The 21597-nt window shown below is 38.5% G+C and overlaps 1 protein-coding gene across 2 annotated transcripts in view; it reads left to right on the top strand.

The window, feature by feature from the left end:
- Positions 1-21597, top strand: part of LOC126267326 (uncharacterized) — a 138099-nt gene that overhangs the window by 94939 nt on the left and 21563 nt on the right. For both annotated transcript variants that reach the window (XM_049972428.1, XM_049972429.1), the window contains exon 4: positions 21239-21394. In XM_049972428.1, the coding sequence (XP_049828385.1) occupies positions 21239-21394 (156 nt within the window). The remainder of the gene's footprint in view (positions 1-21238; positions 21395-21597) is intronic.

Here is a 21597-nt window from a genome sequence, read left to right on the forward strand (position 1 = left end):
TTTAATGCAGGAAACACTTTCTTGCCTTTCTTTCCCACTCTTGATTTCAAAAGACAGATTGCAAGTACTGGTCTATTCACAGCTTCACCACAAGAGATGGTCCTCCACAGAGAGCACAAATAGTCACAAGCTCACTTGAGAGTTGCAAGGAACTGACTCGAGAGAGCTTCCAGCCCAGTATGGAGTGGATCACAGGTGACTCAGGAGTCACCTCACTCTTCATTCTCTTGAGTCACTCACAGGGAAGAGGGGTGTGAATTCTTTGATTTGGGACAAGTTTGATGATACCAGGGAGGCAACAGCACGGGCCTACAGCAATTGTCAGACCCCAAGTATATTGTTACATCAGCTGTAGATAATTTCAGGAAGTAGAAAATTAATTTCAGGTGTATTTTAATTTTTACCTTGTATTTTATGTCTAATAAAATTATGAAAAATTAACAAGAATGGCTTTTGTTTTTATTATAATTCCCAATTTGATGAAAATACCAGAATTTTGTTATGATACTTCACTAAATTTGTAGGATTTTTTAGAACTGCTAAAATTACATGTGGAGTAATGTAAAATTATTAACCTTTTTCTGTATTCTTTCAAAACAGGTTAAAATTAGGTAAAAATATAGGTACAATGACCTTTAATCAAAAACGCATGGTAGCTTTCGAATGTGACTTACGTACAATTTATAGATGGCCCTCGATAACTAGTCCTTGAAAGTCCATTGTCAGGGTGTGTGGTATCTCCACATTACTGCACTGTAAAATAACCACTAGCTATACAGTCTGTGAACTTTTGGTGACAGCAGCACTGCTCACTAAACAACATTTGCTCTGGAGATTGCACAAAAACAATCCACATCAACAGATGTATACTGGATTGTTTACAACCAAACCACCAGTACTCACTGCAGTACCCTTTATCACCAGCCTCACCAATAGACATGCAAGCTTTGCCACAAACACCACTGCCATTGTGGCACTACCTTTTTCCCTCTGAGTTGAGTGTTTCTACCATTACACATCTGCTGGGCAAGTATTTAAGTCACCGCCTGACCACTCTGCAGCCAGTTCTCCACTCTGGGTTTATGCCGATCGCACCTAGCGGCTTCTTAGTTAGAGGGTATCATTTTTGAGGCAATCGGGAGTCTCTCTGTCTCTCTGTCTCTCTCTCTCTCTCTCTCTCTCTCTCTCTCTCTCTCTCTCTCTCTCTCTCTCTCCCTGTGTGTGTGTGTGTGTGTTATCAGTTGACTATGGCCTCCATTTACCATGTTATTACTGTAGCACCCTGCACTCACCACAAACTATGCCCTTCATGGATTTCATCTATCTTCGGGCACCCGACTACACACACAGATCAAGGGCTCAAACACCGGACCACTTACCTTCGACCACAGCTCAAGACCTCATCAGTGTAATAATACTCCACTGCTATTGTTAGTGACTGATTTTGAGCCTAAGCAAGTAGTCCATCTCACATCTCAAGAAATCATATTATTTTATTCATGATTTTAACAAACTTACTGTTGTTCTTTCCTACCTGGACACTTCAATTGTAATGTGTTCCTCCTTCTTGGCCACAAACACTAAAATGCAGATGAGGATTTTTGGCTTAGGGACTACATCTGAACAGTGACTGTCATCCAAACCATCAAACTTTTATGATATCATCCTCAACCAGTGTGGCTTTCCATATCCCTGCACTGTTTCAAATATTTGCTGATTCTTGTCACATACATATACTCTCAGCAGTCAGCATCTCCTTTCAGCATGCCATCAGAGCCCTCTGACATATCAGCACAGACCTTCCTTCACTTACAATGCCTCCAACTGGACTCTGAGCTTCTCTTACTAAAGTTTACTGCCTATCTCAGCCCCCCCCCCCCCCCCCCCCACTCACAAAGATCCCAAACTCACCCCGACACCACCGATGCTGCTGCTACCTTAGGAATTGAACAAAGAGTTGGAGCCTCAGGCCGCGTCATTCACACAGCTGTAACTGTACTATAGGACCTCTTCAGTTCAAGATGACACTCAACAACAAGCCTTTATCTTGGCGTACTCTAGTGCTCCCACCCATTGCACTTCATTTCCTTAATCCTGGTGCAGATCTGGCTGCTCTACCTACTTTCATTTATGGCGCTAACTCCATGTCGACTATGCATGTTCCTGCACACCCTCAGCATTCTGAGGCACCGTTCTCAGTGCCAGCTTTTTATGCTAATGAGAGCGTGCACGTGTACACACACACACACACACACACACACACACACACACACACACAAACACACGCACGCACACACACACACACTCACTCACTCACTGCCCCCATGGCACCTTGCTAGGGGCAGTGGAACGCAGTCCCACTGGCTTACATGTGTGTAATATGCACACACAGAGAGGCTAGAATTATTACTGGATGTCATACGCCAATTCTGACAATATATGTTGCAGAATGTAATGTAGAATTTCTGACTATACAGATAGAATGTGACAATTATTATGAAAAGTCTTACAAAGTAATCAGTATCAGATCTCAAAATTTAGGGTACTCAAGTATCTTCAGGATCTTCATATTATGGGAAAAGTGTACATGGAAACTGTGGACAGATATTTGAGCTATGGCGATGTAAAAGGACAACTGAGGAGCCTGACATCTGGAGATAAGAAGCGATGGGGTGTGTATAGCTCCTGAAAAAACTACAAAAAAATAGAAATGAAGCACACTGATGATGCAAAAAATACAAAACTGAATAACACAACTTCTGTTCTAGTGAATTCTGGCATGTGTGAAAATTCCAAATTTGTCGAGTTCGTGGATATATATCTTCATATCATATTTCATGATTAAATACAAATGACACATTGAAAGTAAATTAACTTTCACACAATGACTAAGAACCACCCATACGTATTTCTCAGTTTCAGGAATAATCACTTTTATTTGTTTATTTGGGTTCCGTTGATCAGTATGCAAGAGTATTGCATGGATATGGAACGGGTCATAATAATACAGCAGAACAGTTCTTATAGATGCTAATAGATATAAATATTTTAATATTGTATAGGAACAAAATACGCCACTAATTACAAGCTTAGGCATTTCTTGAAGTCAAAAGAGGTATGAAGAATTAAATAATAAATTACAATTCTTCCACATTACTGTACAAGCTTCAAATTTGATAGAATTGATGTGATTTGTTTTTGCAATGAGGAATAAATAATTCCAACAGGTATATAAGTTCCCATTTACTACCTCACAACATTTTTATTGCCAGCCTTATCGCAAACAGAAAATCTAAAATCTGTTGTGACCCCCTCCTGAAATCTGCAGACGAAATGTTGTCATCACTTTATATTTCTCATGCGTCTGTTTGTATACTACTTTACCTACGGCCGCTTTTGCATTTTCTTTTTCTGTCACCTTTTCATTACAATAAATGCAACATAAACTATCTGACAAAGAAGGGAATTCATGATAGATTGCGCAGTGAGGCAACGTGTGGACACGAGGATGCCCATGTGTTTTGAATGTTCATTCGACAAATTTGTGTGCACGCCCTTTTATTCCCATGCATCTGCGATGCACGGGAATGATGGAGTACTGAATACAAAAATACGTATACATCAATTAAAAAATAACTTCAAGAACATACAGAAAAATGAAACAAAATGCATTCCTGAAGGTAAATCGCAATGAAAACTATGCTGGTGTCTTCATCCAAGTGGATACAAACTAGCTTCAAAACACCAATGAAGAAGAGATAGTAAATGAAGCACTAAATCTAATCCGGACGCGAAAAATCTGTACCCAGCATCAAAGTTAATTTTAGTAGTATCCTGCACAGAACATCGGTAAGTGATTAATACATAGACAGGATAAACAATGGCATCAGAGAGCAGTGCAACGGACTTGGTGCAGTTTTCGTGAATTCGAATAAACTGGACAAGATTGGCAGCATCTAAACAGGGTAGGTTCGGCTAAATTTACCAATATACACTCTGTTGATATTTTTAAAAATATCGGGACACATATCTCGAAAAATTATCGATATATTGGCGGAAAAAATTTGACATCATTCTGTAAAAATATCGGCTGCACATTATAAATATACTGCCGGTTTTAGAGTTGTATGTTTAAGTATTGATTTATTATTAAATGTTCTGTACACGAACAAGCTAGCAGCCTACCTATACCCCTTAGAGCAAGAATTGAAGGAAAACAATGCACTTTCATCCTTGGCAATAATCACTTTGCTGCATGTAAGTGGCACAATAAAAGGTGTCCCATGGGTTCGTCATTAGGTTTCGTCACGTATCGGGTTTTTTCTAAACACTTCATGTCGACTTCCCAATTTTTTCATTTCTGAGAATGCCAGCGACCTTAGCACCAGGGACTAATTACATCAGCGTCGCCACCCATCGCAAAGAGCAGTCTTGTCATTTAGATCAGAATCAGAATTTTACTGTCTCATAATGTGCAAGTTAAATCACTAATTTTTTGTACAGGAGACTCGTCAGCTTATTACTATGATAAATTGTACATGTAATACAATATTTTTTATGTAATCACAATAAAAACAATATTATTTATTATTATTGTTTTTATCCTGCTCAGATGGTCAGATTAAAACATTCATCAACAGAGTAATAACATTTCTGCACCAGGGTGCTATACAATTCCCTTTTTACTGCCTCAGTTCGGACCTTTCTAAAATTTGTGTCTTTCAGTTTATTGTATACTTTCATTCCCATATATTGTGTAGTCTGTGCAAAAATATTAAGTCTGTGTGTAGGCAGGAAGAAGCTTTCTTTGTTTCTCGTTTCAGAACTATGCTGGAAATTATTTGACAAAAAGAGTTTAGGGTTATTACTTCTGAAAAGAATTATTTCATACAGATACAATGAGGGAACGCTTAGTATCTTAAGATCTCTTAATAATGGCCGACAACCTTCTCTTGGTATATCGATAATTTTTACTTACGGACCGTCTGACAGCAACTGAAGAAAACACAATTTTAGTGCCATATGTGTTTCGCCTTTATTTTCTGCAAGGCATCATCAGTGGCCTGGAATATGTACATATGTTAGGTATTTAATTTAAATTTTTGTCACTGTGCCTATAGGTTATGATGATGCCTTGCAGAAAATAAAGGCGAAACGCGTATGGCACTAAAATTGTGTTTTATGCAGTTGCTGTCAGACGGTCCATAAGTAAAAATTATCAATATACTGTAATATTACATGCAACTGAGGAAGACAGGACTACAAAAGTTGAAGATTCTCTTGGCTTTGCACTGCATATGTTTCTGATAATTTTTTTCTGCAAAGTTAATATTTTCGTCATGTTGCTAACATTCCCACAGAAGACAATACCGTGTCTCACTACTGACTCAAAGTAACTATGGTATAATACTTTTTTGTGGCTATACTAGTGACATTGGCTAAGATTGTCATAGCAAACACCAGGCCGTTAAGTTTATTTTTTAGATAATCTGCTGGCTGGATTGGCCGAGTGGTTCTAGGCGCTACAGTCTGGAACCGCGCGACCACAACGGTCGCAGGTTCGAATCCAGCCTCGATGGATGTGTGTGATGTCCTTAGGTTAGTTACGTTTAAGTAGTTCTAAGTTTTAGGGGACTGATGACCTCAGCAGTTAAGTCCCATAGTGCTTAGAGCCATTTTAACCAATTTTTTTAGATAATCTATGTGTGAGAACCATGATAGGTTTCTGTCTAATTGCATTCCTAAGAATTTAACATGCTCTGCTTCATTTAGCTCCTGGCTTCTGTGAGTAGTGTGAATATCATTTATTCGAGACTGTTTTGTCTTAAATTGCATGAGCTGTGTTTTTAAAATATTTAACTTTAGGCCATTTAGATGGAACAAAATATTTAGGTTTTCTAGAGTTTCTATGACATTTTTAGGAATTTCTTCTGGGTTTTTATTTTCTACCAGTACTGATTATATTTATGTTTATGATTAAGTCATTTACATAAAAAAGAAAGAGGATTGGGCCTAGAATTGAGATGGTTCTCCACTTCGAGGAGTATTTCCCTTTGTTTGATGTTATGTCAACCCTTTGCTTTCTCTCTGTTAGATATGACTTACATCATTGTAAGGCGCCACCCATAAGTCCAAATTTTTTCATTTTATATAGTAGTAAGGAGTTATTCACACATTCGAATACTTTGGATAAGTCACAGGGGATTCCTGAAGCTTTTTGTGACCTGCCTGAAGTAGAACTAACTTTAGTTACACATTCATTGATTGCATGAATTGAACTTTTGCCTGCAATCCAAACTGATTTTTTGAAATTACATTGTATTTGTAGCAGAAATTTTGAATTTGCAACTATCATTTCAAATATCTTAGAAAACACAGGGAGAAGGGAAATTAGATGGTAATTTCCCATACCGTCTTTGGAGCCTTTTTTAAATACTGGTTTGACTCCTGCATATTTTAGAAATTCTGGAAAGTAACCTTCTTCAAGTGATTAATTAATTATTTTGTGTAGTGGGTGTGCTATTATATTTGTAGCTGCTTTAATGACTTTGGCGGGTGTTTCATTCCATCCCGCAGAATTTTTATTTTTTAGGTTTAGTATAGTTTTTTCTACATCTTTTACTGTTACTTTCTTAAATTTAATTAGGCTCTCTTTCTTGCTCTGACTTGAGCCAAACAAATGTATATTATCTTAATAAGAGTCTACATCATCATCAGATTTTGCTACATTTATGAAGAATTTATTAAAATTTTCTGATATCTGAGCTGGATGTACATTATTTTGTCATGTACCTTTATTTTAGAGATTTGCTGGTTGCTAGGTTTGATTCGAAGTTCAGATTTGACTACTGTTCATACTGCCTTGGATTTATTTATTTTGTTTTTAAATTAATTTAGTGTTTTCCATTTCCTTTGCTGCTTTTGCAACCTTCTTAAATAGTTTTTAATACACTTTAACATAGTTTATGGACTCGGGAGTCTTATTTGGTTTCAGCTCAGCATGTAGCTCTCTCTTTCTATTACTATATATTTTTATGCCAGTGGTAATCCACGTTAGTTTATTTGTTGCCCTTCTTGGGCAGGGTATGGGCGGAAATGATTCATTGAAGACATGTAAAACTGTTTAAAAACTTATCAAAATTTTCTGAACACGAGTTTTCTTGTTGTAATGACCAGTGTGCCTCATTTAATCTATAACGGAACAGATTTATGTTTTCTTCTCTGAACTGTCTTTTCATGAATCATCTCCTCCCTTTTTTGTTTGTTATCTGTTTTTTATAAGTTTAATTCTATAAACAGAGCAGAGTGATCTGAGATACCTAGGTTTAAAGAGAATTTAGCAGTGTCCTCAAATGTATAATTTGTTAAAATATTGTCTATGCATGCTGCTGTGTGCTCATTTACTCTGTTGAAGTCAGTGAAATTTAGTCTAAAGCCATATTCTTGAATTACTTCAATAAACTTAAGTTGACATGCTTGTTTTGCTTGCTGTATCTATGTTAAAATCAGCAGCAATTACAATACATTTTTGTTCATATTCCGCAACTGTTTTTGAGGCATGCTGATGTAAAGAAATAGCACACTGGTTGCATTAAAAATCTGAAATATTGTTATTCCGTTCACACCACCAACCCCTACTGCAATAGGACTTTTTCTTCAGTGCCACACATATTTGCTTCACACATTCAAAAGAGAAACATTGGATGTGATGATACCTCAAAAAGTAGTAATACTCCTTCATGCAGCGAAAGTAAAATTAAAAGAGTAACTTTAAATATTTACCAACAGTTGTGAAAAATAAACAACATAAAATAAAAGTCTTTAGACTGTGATATTGCCATTTTGATATCAATGTTTTATCAACAGCCCTAATATGTACAAGTTAGATATAGTGGGAATTATTGAAGTTCGGTGGCAGGAGGAAAAAGACTTCTGGTCAGATGAATACAGGGTTATAAATACAAAATCAAATAGGGGTAATGCAGGATTAGGTTTAATAATGAATTAAAAAATAGGAGTGTGGGTAAGCTACTACAAACAGCACAGTGAATGCATTATTGTGGCCAAGATAGACACGAAGCCCACACCTACTACAGTAGTACAAGTTTATATGCCAACTAGCTCTGCAGATGACGAAGAAATGTATGATGATATAAAAGAAATTATTCAGGTAGTGAAGGGAGATGAAATTTAATAGTCATGGGTGACTGGAATTCAACAGTAGGAAAAGGGAGAGAAGGAAACGTAGTACGTGAATATGGACTGGAGCAAAGAAATGAAAGAGGAAGCCACCTGGTAGCATTTTGCACAGAGCTTAACATAATCATAGCTAACACTTGGTTCAAGAATCATAAAAGGAGGTTGTATACATGGAAGAATCCTGGAGATACTAAAAGGTATCAGATAGATTATATAATGGTAAGACAGAGATTTAGGAATCAGGTTTTAAATTGTAGGACATTTCCAGGGGCAGATGTGGACTCTGAACACAATCTATTGGTTATGAACTGTAGATTAAAACTGAAGAAACTGCAAAAAAGGTGGGAATTTAAGGAGATAGGACCTGGATACACTGAAAGAACCAGAGGTTGTACAGAGTTTCAGGAAGAGCATAAGGGAACAATTGACAGGAATGGGGGAAAGAAATACAGTAGAAGACAAATGGGTAGCTCTGAGGAATGAAGTAGTGAAGGCAGCAGAGGATCAAGTAGGTAAAAAGACGAGGGCCTGTAGAAATCCTTGGGTAACAGAAGAAATATTGAATTTAATTGATGAAAGTAGAAAATATAAAAATGCAGTAAATGAATCAGGCAAAAAAGGAATACAAACATCTCAAAAATGAGATCAACAGGAAGTGCAAAATGGCTAAGCAGGCATGGCTAGAGGACAACTGTACGGATGTAGAGGCTTATCTCACCAGGGGTAAGATGGATACAGCGTACAGGAAAATTAAAGAGACCTTTGGAGAAAAGGGAGCCACTTATATGAATATAAAGAGCTCAGATGGAAACCCAGTTCTAAGCAAAGAGGGGAAATCAGAAAGGTGGAAGGAGTATATAGAGGGTCTATACAAGGGCGATGAACTTGAGGACAATATTATGGAAATGAAAGAGGATGAAGATGAAATGGGAGATACGATACTGCGTGAAGAGTTTTACAGAGCACTGAAAGACCTAAGTCAAAACATGGCCCTGGGAGTAGACAAAATTCCATTAGAACTACTGACGGCCTTGGGAGAGCCAGTCTTGACAAAACTCTACCATCTGGTGAGCAAGATGTACGAGACAGGCGAAATACCCTCAGACTTCAAGAAGAATATAATAATTCCAATCCCAAAGAAAGCAGGTGTTGACAGATGTGAAAATTACCGAACTATCAGTTTAATAAGCCACAGCTGCAAAATACTAATGCGAATTATTTACAGACAAATGGGAAAACTGGTAAACGCTGACCACGGGGAAGATCAGTTTGGATTCCGTAAAAATGTTGGAACACGTGAGGCAATACTGACCTTACGACTTATCTTAGAAGAATGATTAAGGAAAGGCAAACCTACGTTTCTAGCAGTTGTAGACTTAGAGAAAGCTTTTGATAATGTTGACTGGAATACTCTCTTTCAAATTCTAAAGGTGGCAGGGGTAAAATACAGGGAGTGAAAGGCTATTTACAATTTGTACAGAAACCAGATGGCAGTTATAAGAATCGAGGGGCATGAAAGGGAAGCAGTGGTTGGGAAGGGACTGAGACAGGGTTGTAGTTACTCCCCAATGTTATTCAATCTGTATATTGAGCAAGCAGTAAAGGAAAAAAAAAGGAAAAATTTGGCATAGGTATTAAAATCCAGGGAGAAGAAATAAAAACTCTGAGGTTCGCCGATGACATTGTAATTCTGTCAGAGACGGCAAAGGACCTGGAAGAGTAATTGAATGGAATGGACAGTGTCTTGAAAGAAGGATATAAGATGAACATCAACAAAAGTAAAACGAGGATAATGGAATGTAGTCGAATTAAGTTGGGTGATGCTGAGGGAATTAGATTAGGTAATGAGACACTTAAAGTAGTAAAGGAGTTTTGCTATTTGTGTAGCGAAATAACTGACGGTGGTCGAAATAGAGAGGAAATAAAATGTAGACTGGCAATGGCAAGGAAAGCATTTCTGAAGAAGAGAAATTTGTTAACATCGAGTATAGGTTTAAGTGTCAGGAAGTCGTTTCTGAAAGTATTTGTTTGGAGTGTAGCCATGTATGAAAGTGAAACATGGACAAGAGAAGTTTGTGGCCCAACGTGACTAGAAGAAGGGATTGGTTGGTAGGACACGTCCTGAGGTATCAAGGGATCATAAATTTAGCTTTGGAGAGCAGTGTGGAGGGTAAAAATTGTAGAGGGAGACCAAGAGATGAATACATTAAGCAGTAGGATGTAGGTTGCAGTAGGTACTAGAAGATGAAGGAGCTTGCATAGGATAGATTAGCATAGGATAGATTAGCATGGAGAGCTGCATCAAACCAGTCTCAGGAATGAAGACCACAACAACAACAACAACAATATGTACAATTGCAGAGATGGGGGTGCAAACATTAATAACAATGTTGAACGAAAATACATAAGCCGCACTTCAAAACAGATTCCATTAAGAATATTCAAAAAATGACAACACGTTCTTAATGCACTTGAATATGAATGGGTCAAGTTCAAACTATACAAATGATGGAGAAACAAAAGTTAACGACTTATAAATCATTTTGTCATAAATAATAAATAAATTAAGGTTGTATGCTTGAATTAACACTTGCTTACGAAGGATAGTACTAAATCTTAAATAACCTTCCTAATGTTTATGTTGCCATCATCTTTTGTAGGGGTAATTTAAGTCAGGGAGGATCATACATATTTGTGGATAGATCAAAGGAGTATAAAGCAAGATTTGATTTCGATTTCCATATTGAAGAATGTATATTTGAAAGCTGCTGCGTAGAGTTAGGGCAGTATATTGTAATTTTATCGGTGTATAGAATTACAGGTGCTGAAATAAGGTAACTATTTTTGTTGAAATTCCAGTGCCTGTTGCAAAAGCTCCAAAAGAGAACCAAGGAAAGAGTCATAGTAACTACTTATTTCAAAAGAGATTTAGGCAGTGAAGCTAACAACACAACAAAATTCACTGTCATGATTCAAATATCAGGTTTCAGTGCTAATTTCACTGATTTTACTCGAATAAAAGAAATGTCTGCAACATGTATGGATAATATTTTAACCAATCATACTCATAATGAGGCAAATAAGTTTTCTTTAGATATAGGGCTTCCTGATCATTGTGCTCTGTATATGGAGTTACAAAAAAGAATAGAACCTTGCTTAAAAAAAAGAAAAAAAAAGAAAAAAGAAAACACCAGTTCACCGTAGAATATATGAACTTATTCCATCACATATTAAATAAGGTGCTCTGAAAATTTTTCTACTTTCTGAAATCTTCCTACAAGTTTTTAATGGAACTTTCTCCTGTACTGTATTTCATAAAAGAAATAGGATTACCAAAGGAATAAACATCCATAGTCCAAGAAAAAGACAGCTTCATAGGGAACTATAACTTTAAAAAAATCCGGATTTTATTACCTATGTAAAAAAAATTACAAAAATACTTTTAAAACAGTTGTAAATCCAGTAAAAGAACTGGCAAATAATACTTTTATTTTGGATAGTGAAAACATACCAAAGACATTATGATCAGTGATCAAAGCTGAAACAGGTACCATAGCTAGAGGCCTCGATGTTTCTGAAATCAATGTTGGCTGGTTGGTTGATTTGGCAGAAGGGACCAAACAGTGAGTTCATTGGTCCCATTGGATTAGGGAAGTATGAAGAAGGAAGTCGGCCATGCCTTTTCAAAGGAACCATCCTGACATTTGCCTGAAGCAATTTACGAAAATCACTGAATACTTAAATCAGGATAGCCGGACATGGATTTGAACTGCCATCCTCTCAAATGCGAGTTCAGTGTGCTGAGCACTGCGCCAGTTCAGTGTGCTGACCACTGCGCCACCTTGCTCGGTCTGAAATCCAGGTGCAGGACAAAACTATTGTAAATCTTGCTCAGATTTCACAATTATTTAATGAATTCTTCATAAATGTAAACAAATCAAATATCAATGTAGAAATGTAAGGCCATTTGAAGATTAACTTTCAGAAAATTCAGCAAAACTACTGTAAAAGGTACAGAAAATTTGAGACTATCACTGCAAATTTAAACAGTGTCTAAAATAATTGCACAGCCACTATCTACAATAGTTAACCAGCCCTTTCGAGAATATTATTTCCTGACACACTTACGTACACAGTAGTGAAGCCACTATTCAAAAAAGACGCAAATGAACGTATAGGGAAACTATTTCCCAATTTGTCTTCTTCCATTACTATCAAAAATATTTGAAGAGGTTCTCATAAAATCAATATGGATTTCAAAAAAAGCAAAACCAGAGTGTCTACTATAAACCATTTTGTAGATAAAATTAGCTTCTCTCTGCACATGTCACTGCATGCCACAGAAATTTTTTGTGACTTACCAAAGGCCTTTGATATTGTGAAACACTCTTTTCTACTTTGTAAACTGGAAAAATATGGAATTAGGGCACTGTATTAGAATGATTTAAGTCCAACCTAACCAATAGAAGACAGAGTGGTCATATCGTCAGATAAAAGAACTTATACTTCAAAATAGAAAACCATTTAACAAGGCATACCCCAAGATTCTGTCTTAGCTCCCATCCTGTTTCTGTTTTACATAAATGACCTACCACTTAATATTGATTTTCAGTTTTATTTGCACATGATACATCTGTGATCATTGAAAGTAACAGTACTGACTGAATTCCTCCAACTGGATTAAGCACTTTAAGTTAGCTACCTGGCTTGATTTAAATGGGTTCAAAATGGAAAAGACTCAGTTAACACAGTTTAAAACAAAACAAGCAAAATTAAATAATGTTCAGATCAGCCACAAAAAAAACAGGATTTGCAGGAAGATAGCTGTGTGAAATTCCTAGGAATGCAACTGGGTAAAAATCTACCATGGTGCTCACATATATAGTATCTTGCAGATAAATTAAATAGCCAAACAATTGCAGTGAGGATATTGAACAATACAACCAGTATGGACATAAGAAAATTAGTGTATCACAGCTTTGAATCAATAATAAGGTACAGAATTGTATTTTGGAGTAACTCAATCCATGTTTTCTAACGATTTTGGTGGCGAGGAGTGGTGCAAAGCTGGATTGCGGACTTCACACTTCTCTTACTATAGTTGACTTACTTGAAACATTTAGCCAATCCTCTTCTCTGGATATGTGGCTGCATCGATCTCCACAACTTCTTCTCCGAAGAAATAATGCTGGTTAGAGGAACCAAACAAATACTATCTCTCTCTCACTTGAAATAACTCAGTACTCTCATACTTTCAGTTCAGCTCAAGTATATTTTCATTTCCACAAGTTTCATATAAGCATACAAACACTTGCAAATCAAGTACACCTATACCCATTAGATACAATTAAACATAATCACAATTGCCCGGTTTTAACAACCAAATAATTTATGGACATCTCATGTGTCTTACTTCGTTCAGATCTAAGACATGAATTAAGTTAAAAGCCTACAGTCAATTGTTTGTTTTTCTTTTTTTCAACAATCACAATCACTAACACAGCAAAGAAAAGCATTTAACTACTCCGTGTCCTCTCGTGCGGCGTCTGTGGTGCTTGCAGCAAACACTTCTCTGCATCTTTTGACTGCCCCGCTTATCACCTTCTCATTACAAACTTCCAACCTGCACAGAAAAACCAGTGGCTCAGTAGATATGTTTCTGTTCTCTTACTTATATTTAAAATATCGGGTGTTAGATATGGTGGAAGGCCGAGTGTGTCTAGAATTTGCACCAAAATTCTCGAGGCACTACAGTGTGTCAAATTTACACTTCAGAAAACTGTTATTAGAAGTATGCACAATTTAGGGTGAAGAAATTCATGTCACCCTTTCCTTAAACATCTAGCTATATTAAATGTTCCCTCACTATACATCTATGAGCTGATTATCTTTGTACATAGTAACCCTGATCCATTTGTAGCAAATCATTTTCAACATGATTACAACAGCAGATATCAAAATAATTTTATGCTGCCCACCTACCATGTCAAACTTTATGCTCAAACTCTGTATATGTGTATGAAAATTTATAACGAAGTGAAAGGAAGAGAGTTGCACAGTTTACATATAGAAACATTGGAAAAAACCTTCTATGAGAAATGAGTTCAGAAATGTTACTGTTCAGTAGAAGAATTCATTAAGGATAATCTGAAATTTTGAGCAGGAGAGAGCAATTACTTAGAACTGTTAATTTTTAAAAGTTAGTTACTTATTAAGAAAAATTATTAGTTGCATATTAATTACATATCCAGTACAGTTTACTATATTACTAAGAAAAACTGTGAACCAGTTTTTGTTTTTTGATGAGTCACCTGTACATTAAGTCAGTGACTTTGCAATGATATGTTAAGAGACGATAAACATCTATTCTATTGTATTGCAAATGCTTTTGCAGTTAACCATTATGATTTTAATACTCTCACCTGTGGGAGGCATTTCTTTCAATCTTACACTGATACTTCTGGGTTTCCAGTGTCTATCGTTACCTGAATTGGATTGAGGTCCATCTAATCTAAGAAACCCTTGCATGCACTCCACACATTGGGAGCTACCTGAATAGCAGTCTCTGATGTGTAGTGCACACCTGACCCATTTATGGGGACCCTATAGCCCTCAATCCTATGGTGCAAGTTCAGGAAGTCATAGCCTAGCTTGTCACAGAACCTTTGAAGTCTCTGGTTCAGTCCTCCCACTCTACACAGAACCAAAAGGCCATGATCAGTTCTGGGGACAGTGCCACAAATTGTGAGCGTTGTTTAAACTGCATTGGTGAGGCTGGTCTTCTCAATCTTCTCTGCTGGTGACTGGAATGGTGTACGTATGACCTCGGAGCCCTGATGACAAGCATCATTTGTCCCAATGTCTGCCACAATCTGCAATTGGTGACATCCTGTTCCTTCAATGTCTGCTGTAATAGCCTCTTGTTGAATGAGGCCCCCAGCCTTACCTACTGAGTGCACCTAGTGTCATTTTCTGTCCCTCGCTGCCATTTCCCTAAGAGGTACCATCATTTGCTGCATGTTTGAACTGCCAATGATTAATAGAATCCTATCCTTTCGTCACATTTTGAAACCAGACAAAACAGATTTCCCCAAAACAGGTGAAGCGAGTTCCACTGGCTCAGTTTCAGTTTCTGTGAACAACAGCACCTCAGACTTGTTGATTAGAGTAATTGGTACAACACCCTGAGTCCTTCCAGGTCCTCGTCCATCCTGTACCGCACTCCCGGATCAACCATTGACATGCCACTTGCAGGCAAGTGGTTGAGTAACAACAGATCCTGTACTTTCCACAGAGGAGATAGGATCCATAGGAGATATTATCACTTGGGGTACCTCTGGTAGTGGTATCATAGGTACATGGCTCTTGGGAGCTGTTTCAATGCACTGATTCCCAGTAGCTGCCAACCGTTTGACAGCAGTCTGGGTGATGTACATCTGCTTACGAATGTCAACTAACTCATTCTGTTTTTGAGAACAGCTTTCTCAGTGGAGCTTCATTCTGGACTGTGAAATGTGTTACAGGACAGTGAACAGATAACTTTAAATTAAGCCTGCTAATTGTGTTCTAATCTGCGGAGTAAAAAGTTGCTTATTGCGTATAACAGCTGAAGCAAATACACAAAATGAGATTTCTATTAAGGTACATCAAAAACCGGTGGTAAGAATTACTAGCTTCCTAAAATGTTTTGAGGCTAGTTAAAATTGTTATCAAACTTAAATAGAGATGTATTTACAATAGATGCAGATAATATATGTTGGGCTACTCCTCTTTACTTGCATCCTGATTGAATTTACTGGCAACTATCCTTATGTGAAATATGGAACAGTAGCAGCACAGCAGTCTTTGAATCAGATTATCTAAACTACTTCACTGTTTCCCTTTAATCTGACCTGGTGGTAATCCCAAACATGCAAGCAGTACTCAGCAATGGGCCACACTAATTTTCTGTATGCAGTTTCCTTTAGGAACAAACTGTGCTTTCCATAGATTCTCCCAATAAACTGAATTTGACCATTCACCTTCTTTACCTCCATCCTTATTTGCTTGATCCATTTCATATTGGTTTGCAACATTACACCTAGATATTTAATCGTCATGACTGTTTCAAGCAGTACACTGCTGATGCTGTTTTCAAACATTACACGTTTGTTTTTTCTACTCATTTGAATTAACTTATATTTTTCTACATTTAGAGCAAGCTGCCATTCATCACACAAGCTAGAAATCTTGTCTAAGTCACCTTGCATCTGCCTTTTGCCTGAAACTCGTGGTATTAATATAGTGATGTACAGCTATTGTACCAAATCACGGTTGTTTTCAAAATATGTAATAACTTTAAATTGTTTAATGTAACAGCTCAGGGAATTGAAATGGGAATCCTTGGAAGAAAGACAACATAGTTCTTGTTATATCTGCTGGCTAAATTTAGAGAATCTGTATTTGAAGAGTACTGTGTGACCAATGTGTTGCTACCATTTTGTATTTCACACAGGGATTATGAAGATAAGACAGAGAGAGATTAGGGCATGTACAGTGGCATATAGATAGTTCTTTTTCATTCACTCAATATGCTGATGCAATAAGACAGAAAATCAATAATACTGATGTGAAGTACTTTCTGCTATGCACTGTGACTTGCAGATTAAAGATTTAGGTACAGATGCTTGACAGATGACATTTTAACTGTCTGTTAAATGAACTAACTGGTTTAAACAATAAACATGTGTGTTTTAAAACCTTGAACATGGTTGGATATAGCAACTATTGAATGGAGTCTTTGTGGGAATATGAAATGAATTACAGCCAGTCAGATGGAGAAATGAATAATCCTTTCATTTCTGCAACTGAGTGGCTGTAGTTCACTTTATCATCACAAAGAAACATATGAAGCGGGAAAGCGCCAGTAGACAGGCACAATAAAATAACACACAAACACACACACAAGATTTCTAGCTTTCGCAACCGATGGTTGCTTCTTCAGGAAAGAGGGAAGGAGAGGGAAAGACGAAAGGATGTGGGTTTTAAGGGAGAGGGTAAGGAGTCATTCCAATCCCGGGAGCGGAAAGACTTACCCTAGGGGGAGAAAAGGACAGGTGTGCACTCGCACACACACACATATCCATCCGCACATACACAGAAACAAGCAGACATTTGTAAAGGCAAAGAGTTCGGGCAGAGATGTCAGTCGAGGCAGAAGTACAGAGGCAAAGAAGTTGTTGAAAGACAGGTGAGGTATGAGCGGCAGCAACTTGAAATTAGCGGAGGTTGAGGCCTGGCGGATATCGAGAAGAGAGGATATATTGAAGGGCAAGTTCCCATCTCTGGAGTTCGGATGGGTTGGTGTTGGTGGGAAGTATCCAGATAACCCGGACGGTGTAACACTGTGCCAAGATGTGCTGGCCGTGCAGCAAGGCATGTTTAGCAACAGGGTGATCCTCATTACCAACAAACACTGTCTGCCTGTGTTCATTCATGCTAATGGACAGTTTGTTGCTGGTCATTCCCACATAGAAAGCGACGCAGTGTAGGCAGGTCAGTTGGTAAATGACGTGGGTGCTTTCACACGTGGCTCTGCCTTTGATCGTGTACACCTTCCGGGTTACAGGACTGGAGTAGGTGGTGGTGGGAGGGTGCATAGGACAGGTTTTACACCGGGGGCAGTTACAAGGGTAGGAGCCAGAGGGTAAGGAAGGTGGTTTGGGGATTTCATAGGGATGAACCAAGAGGTTACGAAGGTTAGGTGGACGGCGGAAAGACACTCTTGGTGGAGTGGGGAGGATTTCATGAAGGATGGATCTCATTTCGGGGCAGGATTTTAGGAAGTCGTATCCCTGCTGGAGAGCCACATTCAGAGTCTGATCCAGTCTCGGGAAGTATCCTGTCACAAGTGGGGCACGTTTGGGGTTCTTCTGTGAGAGGTTCTGGGTTTGAGGGATGAAGAAGTGGCTCTGGTTATTTGCTTCTGTACCAGGTCGGGAGGGTAGTTGTGGGATGCGAAAGCTGTTTTCAGGTTGTTGGTGTAATGGTTCAGGGATTCAGGACTGGAGCAGATTCGTTTGCCACGAAGGCCCAGGCTGTAGGTAAGGGACCGTTTGATATGGAATGGGTGGCAGCTGTCATAATGGAGGTACTGTTGCTTGTTGGTGGGTTTGATGTGGACGGATGTGTGAAGCTGGCCATTGGACAGATGGAGGTCAACGTCTAGGAAAGTGGGATGGGATTTGGAGTAGGACCAGGTGAATCTGATGGAACCAAAGGAGTTGAGGTTGGAGAGGAAATTCTGGAGTTGTTCTTCACTGTGAGTCCAGATCATGAAGATGTCATCAATAAATCTGTACCAAACTTTGGGTTGGCAGGCTTGGGTAACCAAGAAGGCTTCCTCTAAGCGACCCATAAATAGGTTGGCATACGAGGGGGCCATCCTGGTACCCATGGCTGTTCCCTTTAATTGTTGGTATGTCTGGCCTTCAAAAGTGAAGAAGTTGTGGGTCAGGATGAAGCTGGCTAAGGTGATGAGGAAAGAGGTTTTAGGTAGGGTGGCAGGTGATCGGCATGAAAGGAAGTGCTCCATTGCAGCGAGGCCCTGGACGTGTGGGATATTTGTGTATAGGGAAGTGGCATCAAAGGTTACAAGGATGGTTTCCAGGGGTAACAGACTGGGTAAGAATTCCAGGCGTGCGAGAAAGTGGTTGGTGTCTTTGATGCCACCCATTCCATATCAAACAATCCCTTCCCTACAGCCTGGGCCTTCGTGGCAAACGAATCTGCTCCAGTCCTGAATCCCTGAACCATTACATCAACAACCTGAAAACAGCTTTCGCATCCCGCAACTACCCTCCTGACCTGGTACAGAAGCAAATAACCAGAGCCACTTCTTCATCCCTCAAACCCAGAACCTCTCACAGAAGAACCCCAAACGTGCCTCACTTGTGACAGGATACTTCCCGGGACTGGATCAGACTCTGAATGTGGCTCTCCAGCAGGGATACGACTTCCTAAAATCCTGCCCCGAAATGAGATCCATCCTTCATGAAATCCCCCCCACTCCACCAAGAGTGTCTTTCCGCCGTCCACCTAACCGTCATAACCTCTTGGTTCATTCCTATGAAATCTCCAAACCACCTTCCTTACCCTCTGGCTCCTACCCTTGTAACCGCCCCCGGTGTAAAACCTGTCCTATGCACCCTCCCACCACCACTTACTCCAGTCCTGTAACCCGGAAGGTGTACACGATCAAAGGCAGAGCCACGTGTGAAAGCACCCACGTCATTTACCAACTGACCTGCCTACACTGTGTCACTTTCTTTGTGGGAATGACCAGCAACAAACTGTCCATTAGCATGAATGAACACAGGCAGACAGTGTTTGTTGGTAATGAGGATCACCCTGTTGCTAAACATGCCTTGCTGCACGGCCAGCACATCTTGGCACAGTGTTACACCGTCCGGGTTATCTGGATACTTCCCACCAACACCAACCCATCCGAACTCCAGAGATGGGAACTTGCCCTTCAGTATATCCTCTCTTCTCGATATCCGCCAGGCCTCAACCTCCGCTAATTTCAAGTTGCCGCCGCTCATACCTCACCTGTCTTTCAACAACTTCTTTGCCTCTGTACTTCTGCCTCGACTGACATCTCTGCCCGAACTCTTTGCCTTTACAAGTGTCTGCTTGTGTCTGTGTATGTGAGGATGGATATGTGTGTGTGTGTGTGCGAGTGTACACCTGTTGTTTTTTCCCCCTTAGGGTAAGTCTTTCCGCTCCCGGGATTGGAATGACTCCTTACCCTTTCCCTTAAAACCCACATCCTTTCGTCTTTCCCTCTCCTTCCCTCTTTCCTGAAGAAGCAACCGTCGGTTGCGAAAGCTAGAAATCTTGTGTGTGTGTTTGTGTGTTATTTTATTGTGCCTGTCTACCGGCGCTTTCCCGCTTGGTAAGTCTTGGAATCTTTGTTTTAATATATTTTTCCCATGTGGAAGTTTCTTTCTATTTTATTTACATCAAAGAAACATATGTTTTCATAAAAGAAAATTTAATTTGTCAAATTAAAATAGAAAAAGAATTAAAGTGTTTCAGTAGGTAAAAATTAATGTTTTATGTGCTCTGATTTATTTATAAATAGGCAGAGAGAAGATAAAACTACCTGTTTAGAAAATTTCCAAATACCAATCACATCATGCCATCAGTAGTGCGACACATACATTTAAAACGTCTAAGTGAGCTATACACTTCATACTCATAAGCACTATTTAATTCTTCATTTTAAAAATTATACCATTCCATTGCCTCAAGGTGTTACAGGAACCAGTTTTGAATGTATTTGAGAATAAAAATGGTCTTGGTTGTCAAATTGTTTAATGTGAATGATGTGTTTTGCTCTTATGGGGGCTTCATCAGGTTGCGTAAAAGTAGCTGGGTGTGAAACATATTAATCATATAGCTATATAAAATAGAAAATGGACACAAAACTAACTGTGTATATAATCCATCCATACATCATAAAACATAAAATGCAAGTTGGAACTTGAACATACCAACTTACACAGCTAAAGCAAAATGAAATAGGGCCACACTTCAAAAATAAGGGCAGTATGAGCCACATGCAGCACAGTATCCTTTTTATGACAGATGAATTGTATATCCAGTTTCTGTTGTACCTATCTTCCATTTAATATGGCTATGTGACTGATTGGTCTCATATCCAGCTACTTCTACACAATCTGCTGATGTCTCAAATGGGTGAGATGTGTTACTGACATTAAGTAAGTTTGCAATGCAGATTGTTTTTATTCTGAAATACTTCATTTTAACAAAACTGATTATCCCCATAATAACTGCTTTAAAGGAGAAAAATGGAGTGTAAGCCATGCTTTACTTCACATTTGATTTATAAAATAACAGTTTCAGTTTATATAATTTGAAATACATCAGGTAGAAGTATGCATCACTAATTCATTTATTCAGTCAGGATTATACAATAGCATCTTCATACTTTCATTAAGAAATTACTCATGTAATGTGTAACATTTCTCTTTAGGTTCTTTGTTTTCATCTTGGTATGACAAATAATTATCTGTGGGACAAAGGAACTCCTAATGAGCGTTTTGCTACAGAGGAAGAATTTGATCGCATTACGAGAGACATACATAATGAATTTGTTCGGGATGGTGGAAAAATACAATATTCTCACAAGGTAAGCATGAAATTTCATATATCACTTCTGAACCTTTTTTCACTTTTAAGGCCTTCAAGTTTGGCACCGTTTTCAACCCTACTATGAATTGTAGGAAGAATATGTGTTACACACACACACACACACACACACACACACACACACACACACACAGAGAGAGAGAGAGAGAGAGAGAGAGAGAGAGAGAGAGAGATTTTATCTCT

Source organism: Schistocerca gregaria, chromosome 4 (genome assembly GCF_023897955.1).
Source record: "Schistocerca gregaria isolate iqSchGreg1 chromosome 4, iqSchGreg1.2, whole genome shotgun sequence".
NCBI lineage: Eukaryota > Metazoa > Arthropoda > Insecta > Orthoptera > Acrididae > Schistocerca > Schistocerca gregaria.